A 10660-nucleotide genomic window follows, 5' to 3' on the forward strand; every position below is an offset into this window, starting at 1 on the left:
GCACAGATTTGGGGGTGCAGTGTGGATATGGGGGTGCAGAGGTGGGATGCAGGTGCAGGGATGCAGAGATGGGGGTGCAGGGACATGGTGCAAATAAGGGGGGAGCAAAGAGGGGGTGAAGGGACACGATGTAGTTTTGGGGGCACAGGAAGGTGTCAAGAGAGGTGGTGGAGGGGATGCAAGTGAGTGTGCTGTTGTGTGCATGTGGGTGGCTGTGTCTGTCTGTCTGTCCGCAGCTGCGGGGGGGGTGTGTGTGAGCCGTGCACGCACATTCACGCGTGTGCATGCAGGTCCATGCGTGTCGGCGCCTGTGCGCGTGCCGGTGCGCGCCCATCCGTGCCTATGCACGTGTCCATCTGTCGAGCTTGTCTGTGTGTCCGTGCGTGGCTGCGTGGGGGGGCTGGGGGGGGAGGCCAGCCGCAGCCGTAGCCATGGCGACGGGAGCAGGATCCGCTGGCCCCGCAGGGATGCTGCTCCCGCCAGGCCTCCCCGGCCGCTCGGCCATGGGTGCTGCCACAGGTCGGTACCACCGCAGCGGGACCGGGCCAGGGCCGGGCTGGGGGTGCCTATTGGGGGGCGGGAGGCAGAGCCGGGGCTGGGGGCAGTCGCCATAGTGGGGACGGGCTTTGGGGACCCCCCCGACAGCGCCGATGCTGCCAGGCACTGACAAAGGGGCTGAGGTCCTGACCCCAGCGTGAGCTTCCCTGCATCCCCCACCTTGCAGCCCTGCCTCTGCGCCCCTCCCGTGCCCCCCCGTCTTCCTCCCGTATCTCCTTTGCACCCCTCCTCTCCTCTATCCCCCAATTCCCCCCTGTGCATCCTCCTGTCCCCCTCCTGCACCACCCCACATCTGTCCCCACCCTTTGCAGCCTGCCCTTTGCATTCCCCACCTCCTGAATCCCTCCCCTATCTCCCCCCGTGCCCCCCAGATTCCTCCCCCGCATCCTCCCCTATCCCTACTGCATCCCCCCCTCCTCCCTTGCTTTCCCCTGCACCCCCTCCTGCTCCGGCTCTGGGGGGATCGAAGGAGCCTCCCCCAGTCTGAGCCGGGCTGCCCCAGCCCCGGAATTCTGCCTGGGTCTTGGACGCATCCCCGCGCTCCCAACGCCGCAGGGATGTTCCTGGGGGGAACGCGGGCAGGGGGCTGGGGACAAGAGGTAAAGGACGGCTACGCTCTTCCCTGCTGCGGGGGGAGCCCGGTTCCCAGCTGCTCGGGAAACTGAGGCACGGGGAAAGTGTCGGCAGCCAGGAGATCGGTGCCGACGTGGCCGCCGGCTTCACGCCTGCCCTGTGCCAGCGCGTCTCACCTTGCTGAGCACATGGGCTGGGGCTGGCTCCGTCCCGGGGCGGGTTAAAGCGCTCTTTGCGAGGAGGATGTGTGTTTATCGGCAGCAAAATATTCCTTGGCTTGGAGGGAGTCTGGAGAGCGGGTGGGACAGGGGCCCAAGTCCCACGGAGCCACGGCCGTGGTGAAGCTGAAAGCACCAGGGAAAACTAAACCACCCTGATGTCGAGAGGCCCTTGGTGATGCTCCTCTGGTTTCCACGGGCCAAATCCTGCGCAGGGAGACTGTAATGTCCCCCCGCCCCGGCGCGTCCCCAGAACACTTTGGCCAGGGGCCCCAGAAAGGAGGAGGGACGGGGATGTGATGGAGCTTCGGCTCCCCATGCCGCTGGAGCAGCCTTGAGGCTGCTCTCGCTTCACACCCTGTATCGGAGCCGGCTCGCGCTGGGGGAACACGCTGCGGGCGCTTTCCCCAAGCCCCGCCACAGTCCCCCTGAGCCTTCAGCCTCGCCGAGGAGCCTCCGCTCCTTTTCCCATCCCTCCTCCCCCGCTGCCGGCCCCAGTGGCTCCGGCCCAGGGCAGAACAATGCGGCCGGTCCAAGCCTCCGTGCAGCCCCGTTTCTCAGCCAACCCTCCGCCAAGTGGGAAATCCGGGGCAGAGTAACCTACTTTCTGTGCTTACAAGGAGCTTTCTGTCCCGGCCAAGCAAGGTGGCCGGGAGAGCGCTGCCCTCCCGGGGCTCGGTGTCCCGGTGGGCGGATGGTGGCACCAGGGCAGGCAGGTAAGGAGGCCCTGACAGGGCGGGATGCTCCTCAGCCTTGTCTGGAGCGGGATATTGGGGTACCTCAGCCTTGGCTGTGCTGTTGGGGGGACCCCAGGGCTTTGGCTTCAGTGGGTTTCTCGCCCACAGCCATCCCAGAGCAGCCTGGGGTAGAGGATGGAGGCTGCAGGGAGCCTGGCTGGTGGGACAGCTCCGGGCTGTTTGGGGGCGATGCTCGGCCTCGTGGGGCTGTTTGGGGGTGCAATCTTCAGCCTCGTGGGGCTGTTCATGGGTGCGATGCTCAACCTCATGGGGCTGTTTGGGGGCGATGCTCGGCCTCGTGGGGCTGTTTGGGGGAGATGCTCGACCTCGTGGGGCTGTTTGGGGGTGCAATCCCCAGCCTCGTGGGGCTGTTTGGGGGTGATGCTCAGCCTCGTGGGGCTGTTCATGGGGGCGATGCTCGGCCTCGTGGGGCTGTTTGGGGGTGCAATCTTCAGCCTCGTGGGGCTGTTCATGGGTGCGATGCTCAACCTCATGGGGCTGTTTGGGGGCGATGCTCGGCCTCGTGGGGCTGTTTGGGGGTGCAATCCCCAGCCTCGTGGGGCTGTTTGGGGGTGATGCTCGGCCTCGTGGGGCTGTTCATGGGGGTGATGCTCGGCCTCGTGGGGCTGTTTGGGGGTGCAATCCCCAGCCTCGTGGGGCTGTTTGGGGGTGCGATGCTCAGCCTCATGGGGCCATTCATGGGGGTGATGCTCGGCCTCGTGGGGCTGTTTGGGGGTGATGCTCAGCCTCGTGGGGCTGTTTGGGGGTGCGATGCTCAGCCTCATGGGGCCATTCATGGGGGTGATGCTCGGCCTCGTGGGGCTGTTTGGGGGTGATGCTCGGCCTCGTGGGGCTGTTTGGGGATGCAATGCTTGGCCTCGTGGAGCTGTTCGTGGGTGTGATGCTCGGCCCCGCTGTCGATCCTCGCAGTCAGCAGCAGAAATGACGTTGCTTTGCTCTCACCGCAAAGATTTCCCCAACGCCCGGAAGGGAACCCAGGCACCCCATTTCCCCCAGCGTCACCCCCCTGGGCTCCCCAATTGGAGGAGCAGAGCACCCCGGCTCCCATCCCCGCTCCCTCCGCCAGGCTTCGCTGCCCTCCCCACGGGGACACGACGCAGGCGAGGCGGGAGCAGGCGCCCGCTGCCCCAACCTGCTGAGGCTCGTCCTCTTCCAGCAGGACTTTCTGGTTCCCGCAGTCCCTGGCGGGGCCACGCTGGGCTGGGCTGAGCTGCAAGCGAGCCCTGCCACGAGCCGGGCTGGGAGCCTGGCAGCGCGGTTGGACCTGGGCGCTGGGCATGGGCCCGCGAGGGTCTTCTGGCTGCAGCCCCCTGCGGCCAGGCGCCTGCTGGGTGCCGAGGTTCCAGGGACGGAGGTGAGCCAGCTCGGTCCTCGCCTGCCGGAGAGGTAATGCCGCTCGCTGGGGACACGGTGGCCACCTGCAAGGGGTCCTGGGGACCACGCGGTTCTCGCAACATTGCTCTTTCCCCGTTGCCTCCGGCAAGAGCTGCAAAAAAAGAGCTGCAAGAGGGGGGTGTCCCATTCCCCCCCCCCCCTAATTTTGTGGACCCTCCGGCTGCTGATGGAGCCGCACGGAGGAATCCCTGATGGGGCCGGGCACTGTGGGGCTCTGCAGGGAGCAAAGGCAGGAGCATCTGGATACCCCTGTGCCAGGGGGGTCCGGGTGCAGGGACCCCAGCAGGGCGTGGGGACGTCTCTGCCTGTGCCAGGGTGGCAGTGGGAAGCTCTCATTCGCGTTTGGGGGCTGAAGCTTCAGGCGCTGGGGCCCCGTGGCCCGCCTGCGCCGAGTGCTGGCCCCCCCCTTCCTCTCGTTTCCGCTCAGTGACACACAGCCTTGGCAGCGCTTGCCCCAACCCTCGCCCTTCCCACAGGGATGGTGCTGGGACCCTCGAGGGGTGCATCCCTGCCGCACCCCGCCATGCCCACAGCTGCCCTCCGCCTGCTCTGTGGTGTGGTGATGCCGGCTGCCGTGCTCTGCGCCGAGCCCACCGAGCCCCTGCCCCGCGTCGCCTTCCCCAGCGGTGAGTACGGCACCGGGAGGGCGAAAGGGCTGGGGAGGGGAGACGGGGACAAGCTGGGTTGCGGGGAGGGACAGCATCGGCGTGGGAGAGGATCTGTCCCCAGGGCTGAGCACCCGGCACCAGCGACCCGTGGGCTGCTCGCCATCGCAGCCTCCCCGCCTCGTCACCCCTCTCGTTAGCCCCGCGCAGGGCTGGGGCAGCGGGATGGCGGCTACGGGGCTGGGGACGGGCGCTGGTGGCAGTGGGGTGATGCGAAGGGCTACGGGCCGCTGCAGGGGCAGAGGTAGCGAGGCCGGTCGGCACCCAAACACCTTTGGGAGCGGGAGCTGGGTGCACCCCAGGGTGCCAGCTCTAGCAGGGTGGTTTTTCGGCACCCACCTGGCACCCGGGGATCCGCTCAGGCCCACCCTGGGTGGAGGAAAAAGCTTCCTCCTTGGCAGAACAGGGCACTGCATCCTGCCCGGCGTGTCCAGCCAAATGGCAGGCGGCAAAGAAGGGGGCTTGGCCGTGCTGTGGGATGGCGGCGTTCGGGCAGGCAGGAGACGTCCGTGTCCCCACGGCAGGGCTGTGCCTTCCCAAGGCCCCTGCCTTGCGCTGCCACTTCCCCTTCCCCACGCAGCTGTTCTGAGAATTGCAAAATCTCCTTTTTCTTTTCCCCTGTTTCGGTGGCTGGCGGGGACAAACAAGAAGCCTGCGGCCTCCAACTGTGCTCGAGGGCAGCGTGGGGGCTCGTGACCCCCACCGAGGCTGGCACCTCGGGGCGGTTCATCCCCCAGAACGGAGCATCGCCCCATGGCCGTTGGCCCCAAAGCATCACGGGCAGAGTTTGCAGCCCGACAGGGAAAAACGCGCTCGCTCCGTTTCTGACAGGACAGCAAAGCGGCGTCGGAGCGCGAGGGATGCACGGGCTTTGCAGCTTGCAGACGTCCAGCTCTTGCAGAGCGGACGCGAGCGGGGGGGAGGTGGAGACTTAGAGGAGGAAGTGGGGACGACGATGTGGGGGGCCGCGGGGGAAGCAACGCACCCCATTTCCTACGTAAGAGGTGGCACAAGCCGCAACGGCAGCTGCTGCCGCATCCGCCTGGGGTTGACGGCGGCGGTGGTGTTGGGGCAAGCGTGTGTGTGTGTCCCGTGGCCCCGGTCATCCCCCTTTGCTCCTGCCAGGGGACCCCCGACGGACTCTGACCCATTTCAGCCAGGACAACGTCTACCATTACGACGTCTTCCTCCTGCACGAGAGCGAGGAGGAGCTGTACGTGGGGGCGCGTGACCGGCTGCTGGCCCTCACCGTCGGCACTCCGGGCAGCATCAGTGCCAAAGCCTCGGTGAGCAGCCGCCGCTTTTGGGAAGGCTGGAGGCGGCGGGGGGATGCCCTCCCCTGTGCCTCAGTTTCCCCACTCGGGCTGGGCGGTCGTGGCCTGGCTCAGCAGCTGTGGACCCTTCTCCCTGCCCTCCGCAGATAACATGGGGACCCACGGCCGAGAAAACCGCCGAGTGTGCTTTTAAGAAGAAGAGCGAGGAGGTGAGACGGCACGGTGGGGGGCTCTGGGGGGGTCCCCCAAGAGCTGCAGGGGTGCTTAGCCCCCGCCTCCGCTCTTTCCCCCGCGCAGACCGAGTGCTTCAACTTCATCCGGGTCCTTGTGGCCCTGAACCAGACCCACCTCTACGTCTGCGGGACCTACGCCTTCAGCCCCGCCTGCACCTACGTCGTGAGTGTCATCCCCCCCGCCAAAGACGGGGACAAGGCGGGGGGGGTTCTCCGGACACGGTGTGGCATTGCCGTGAGGAGCCACAAAATAGGAATAGCCATCGCCCGGGACCCCCAGCAGGATGGGGGATGTGAGCTAATTGCATCAGAAGTGCCCTGGGACATGGGGTGCCGGGTGCCCCCCGCCACCGGGGTCCATCTTTGCTTTTCATGCCCAAAAGTTGCCGGTGGTGTTTCTAACCACGGCTGCCAGCGGCTTTTCACCTGCCAGGTCGGATGCGGGTGGTAAACCCCTGATTTTGGGTCCCGGCTCCCGCGGGTGACCCCAGGCAGCCTGTCCTGCCTCAGCTTCCCCACTTGCTGAGCACGTGGTGAGCACCGCGGCTTCCCCACAGGCCAGAGGGAGCCCACAGCCGTTTCTTGCAGAATTTGGGTTTGGTTTAACTCCAACAGCTGATTTTTCTTCTCTTTCCCACAGCACTTGGAGAACTTCACGCTGGTGTCCAGCGGCAGAGGACAACCTTTCCTGGACGGGAAGGGCCAGTGCCCCTTTGACCCCCAGCACACCTACACAGCCCTGCTGGTGGGTGAGTACGGGGCCAGTGGCCCCCATGGGTGGGCACCCAACCCTGGGATGGAGTGGAGGGTGACGGCGGCGGGGGGTGGTCCCTGCCGCGGCTCACCCCCACCCCATCCCCGAGCAGACGGCGAGCTCTACACCGGCACCATGAACAACTTCCAGGGCAACGAGCCCATCATCTCCCGCTCGCTGGGCAGCCGGACCCTGCTCAAGACGGACGCCTTCCTCCGCTGGCTTTCAGGTGAGTGGGGTCCTTGGGAGGACCCCCAGCCCCAATCACCCTCCCCGTGCCGGGGGGTACCTGCAGCAGCCCCCCCCCCCCCCAATTCCAGCTCCTCACCCGCCTGCCCTGGCTGTGCCCCACAGCCGACGCCGCCTTCGTGGCCTCCTTCAGCATCCCTGGAGATGACAAGGTCTACTTCTTCTTCGAGGAGACGGCCGATGAGTTTGATTTCTTCGAGCGGCTCCTGGTGCCGCGGGTGGCCCGTGTCTGCAAGGTGGGTGCAGGGACGGTGACGGAGGATGATGATGGGTGACGATGGGGGTACCCAGCTCCTGTCGCCGCCGAGCTGAGCGCCCTCCCGGCTCCCGCAGAGCGATGTCGGGGGGGACAAGGTGCTGCAGAAGAAGTGGACGACGTTCCTGAAAGCCCAACTGGTGTGCTCGCATCCCGGCCACGTCCCCTTCAACGTCATCCATCACGCCTTCGCCCTGCCCCGCCGCGATGGCCGTGCCGACTTCTATGCCGTCTTCACCTCGCAGTGGTGAGTCCTGGCACCCAAGGGTGCTGCGGGTGCACTGGGGACCCGCGTCGTGCCCATGCCCACCGTGCTGTCCTTGCAGGCAGGCGGGCAGGGCGGGCAGCGCCGCCGTCTGTGCCTACAGCCAGGAGGCTCTGGAAGAGGTCTTCGAGGGCAAATACAAGGAGCTGAACAAGGAGAGCTCCCGCTGGACGGTCTACGGTGGCCCCGACATGAGTCCGCGGCCCGGCAGCGTGAGTGCTGCCCACCCGGGGGGCAGGACCCTCCCAGGGGACAATGCTGGTCCCCATGGGGAGGGGTTTGTCTGTCCCAGTTTACCCTGTGTGCTCACACTGGGGTGAGATAGGCATGGGGGTGTTGGGGTGATGGTTGGGCTGATGATCTTAGAGCTCCTTTCCAACCTTAATGATTCCTAGTTGTACTTTCATTCAAAAATAATCCAGCCACCAAGGCTGAAATTATTCCTCTGACCTTAACTGGTTTAGTGGTGGACTTGGCAGTGTGAGGTTAATGGTTGGACTGGATGATCTTAAAGGTCTTTGCCAACCTCAACGATTCAATGATTCTATGATTTGACGATTCAATGATTCTATGAGATGGTGGTGGTGTTGCAAGCGGGATGGGAAAGGGAAGGGGGGTTCCTTTTGCACCCAACTGATGCTGGCATGGGCTGGTGGCACGTTCCCCCCCCTCCCCATGCCTCAGTTTCCCCACACCAGCACCAACTCCTCTCTCCCTGCAGTGCTACATGGGTCCCTCCTCTGACAAAGCCCTCACCTTCATGAAGGACCATTTCCTAATGGACGGGAAGGTGTCACCCACCCAGGGGCGGCCGCTGCTGGTGAAGACGGACGTCACGTACACACGCATCGTGGTGGATGAGACTCATGACATCTCAGGGGCCACCTACCGCGTCATGTTCCTGGCCACAGGTGGGTTTGTGTGGGGGATACACACAGGGTGCCTGGGCACCCCTCCTACCCTTCCCTTGGCCCCCCCCAAAACACTGGTGATATCCCCTGCACCCCTGCAGCGGAGGGTTTCCTGCACAAAGCGGTGGAGCTGCCCGAGGGTCCCCACATCGTGGAGAGCATCCAGCTCTTCGAGACGCCGGAGCCAGTGAAGAACCTACTGCTGGCCCCGGGGAAGGTAGGGGACGGGGATGACCCAGCAGCCCACCCCAAGGCCGGCACGGGGTGGGCGCAGGGGAGGCTCAGCCCCACACCTCTCCCTCCCCAGGGCATCCTCTACGTGGGCTACTCCGGTGGCATCCTCCAAGTCCCGTTGGCCAACTGCAGCCTGCACCGGAGCTGCGCCGAGTGTGTGCTGGCGCGGGACCCGTACTGCGCCTGGCACAGCCTCGAGGGCTCCTGCCAGCCCACCTCCGCCGCCGAGGACAAGTGAGCTGGGAGAGGCAGCGGGATGAGGACGGGAAAGGGGATGCGGAGGGGACCGGGATGCTGATGCCACTCTCCCGGCTGCAGGAGCGTGTGGCTGCAGGACGTCAAGGCGGGGAGCCCAGCTGCCATGTGCCACCGCGGGAGGAGTGTGGCCATGCCCCGAGCCTGGGGGGCACCGGACGATCCCGCCCCAAAGAGTTGAGTATGGGGACGCGGCGGGACAGGGTCAGGGTGCAGCGGGATGGGGACCGGAGGGTTGGGAGGGGGGTAGATGGGGTGCACTGCATCACCCTGCTCTCCTCCTCCGCACCCCACAGGGCTCAGCCCCCGGCTCAATGCCGTGGTCCATCTGCCGTGCCCCCGCCGCTCCGCCCTGGCCACCTACAGCTGGCAGCAGCCTGGGGGCCAGGGGGGCCGGGGGGCCACGGCGCTGCTGCCCAACCACACGCTGGTGGTCATCATGCAACGGGGGACCGCCGGCACCTACAAGTGCCAGGCCACTGAGAACGGCTACACCTGGACGGTGGCTCACTACCAGCTACAGGACCCCAGTGGGGCAGCCCCCCAGCCGGACGGGCTGGCTGAGGAGGACTTGGCTTGGGGGTCCTCAGCTGCCGGCACCCCCCAGTCTTACTGGTCCCAGTTTGTCACCGTCACGGTGCTGCTGGCCGTGACGCTGGCCGCGGGCGCCTGCCTGGTTCTCCTCGCCCACTGCAACCAGCTCAAAGCCAGGAGCAAGGTGCAGGGGTGCAGCACGCCTCACAGCCCCCCATCCCAGCACCAGGAGAAGGTACCCCTCAACGGGGGGACCGGAGAGCCCCCGGCACCCGTGGTCCCCACCGGGGAGGAGGAGGAGGAGGAAGGCTCCCACCCTTGCTGCCTCCAGCTTGATGGGGACATCGACGCCGATAACAACAGGGTCCACGTCCCGGCGGGGGACACGGCGTGACGCTGCCACCGGGTCAGGGAGACCGTGGAGAAGCAGTGGGATGCGTGGGGGATATGAATGTGAAGGTTTTTTTCTTTTTTTTTTTTTTTTTTAATTTAATACAGGTGGTTTAAGATAAGGTAACATTTTGGGGTAATGGCGGGGGGAAGCAGGGCGGGGTGGGTCCCTGGGAGCAGCAAGGGGGTGGGATGGGGCAAGGAGGTGGGATGAGGGCAGAGTGGGGGGTGAGGGAAGGACACGGGGACAGGGAAAGGACGTGCAGACAGGGAAAGGACGTGGGCCCAGAGGAGGGACGTGGCCGCGGGGCAAAGACACGGGGCTGAGGGCAGGACGTGGCCGTGGGGCAAGGCCGTGGGGTGGGGACGGGCAAAGTTGGTCGGTGCTGACACTGGTGTCACCCCAGGGAAAAAACCCTGGGATCCATAAAAGCTCCAAAATGGGGAAAGCCGAGCCCGGATAGGCTCCACAAGGCAACCCCACGGGCACCCACCCTGCACTGCCAGACCTCCGCGCCCTGCTCCCCACTGCCCTGGGTGCTGGGGGACACCCCATCGCCCTGACCCTGGGCAGCCGTGGTGGTGGACCCCCCACTTCCCGCCAGCTGCCCCCCCGGGGTCGGTCCCTGCTGCTTTTTTTGATGACGTTGAGCCTTCTTTTTTTTAAGACGAACCAGCTGTAAATTTTCCTCCTCTTTGTACATTTGTGTTTTTTTATTAAAAAGCAAAAGCTACTGCGTTGTGCTGCTGGGTCCAAGGAGCCGCCCCAGGCCCCTCGGCCTCTGGCTTTCGGGCGTGTGCGGGGTGCTTGCCCATCTGTGCAATGTCAGGGGTGTGCAAGGCGCATGTGCAGCACGCTCGCGGCACGCGTGTGCACGCGCGAGGCCATGCAAGGTGCGCACCGGTGCGACGCGCGTGCACACGCAGCGCCTGGGCGTGCGGAGAACGTGCCTTCATGTGCAGCCTCGCCGTGCCCTCTGCCCTTCCGGCAGCCAGCACGTGAATTCTTCGCGGGAAACACAGGAGCGGCGCCCAGTCGTTAAGGGCCGCTGGCCCTTTAAGAGCTGTAGGGTGGTGCTGGCGCTTTAAGGGGCGGGCGCGGGGGAGGTAGGCGCATGCGCAGTCCGTCCCTGCGCGG

At 65.7% G+C, this 10660-nt stretch overlaps 1 protein-coding gene across 1 annotated transcript; it reads left to right on the forward strand.

Moving 5' to 3' along the window:
• The first annotated feature begins 467 nt into the window (after positions 1-467).
• Positions 468-9526, forward strand: SEMA4A (semaphorin 4A). The gene is made up of 15 exons (XM_075724352.1): positions 468-519; positions 3979-4128; positions 5293-5453; positions 5588-5650; positions 5739-5837; positions 6315-6423; positions 6541-6657; positions 6783-6913; positions 7011-7180; positions 7260-7410; positions 7920-8109; positions 8211-8326; positions 8417-8577; positions 8662-8774; positions 8895-9526. The coding sequence occupies exons 1-15, from the start codon at positions 468-470 to the stop codon at positions 9524-9526; spliced, it is 2415 nt and encodes an 804-aa protein (XP_075580467.1).
• The last annotated feature ends 1134 nt before the right edge of the window (positions 9527-10660 follow it).

The sequence above is a fragment of the Pelecanus crispus genome, chromosome 22, assembly GCF_030463565.1.
Source record: "Pelecanus crispus isolate bPelCri1 chromosome 22, bPelCri1.pri, whole genome shotgun sequence".
Classification (NCBI taxonomy): Eukaryota; Metazoa; Chordata; class Aves; order Pelecaniformes; family Pelecanidae; genus Pelecanus; species Pelecanus crispus.

Bases quoted from the DNA above. Each gene is read 5' to 3' on its own strand.
- SEMA4A (XM_075724352.1), top strand. From the start codon at position 468: ATGCTGCTCCCGCCAGGCCTCCCCGGCCGCTCGGCCATGGGTGCTGCC. The intron at 520-3,978 runs GTCGGTACCACC...CCCTTCCCACAG, and splicing joins GGCCATGGGTGCTGCCACAG to GGATGGTGCTGGGACCCTCG. The intron at 8,110-8,210 runs GTGGGTTTGTGT...GCACCCCTGCAG, and splicing joins CGTCATGTTCCTGGCCACAG to CGGAGGGTTTCCTGCACAAA.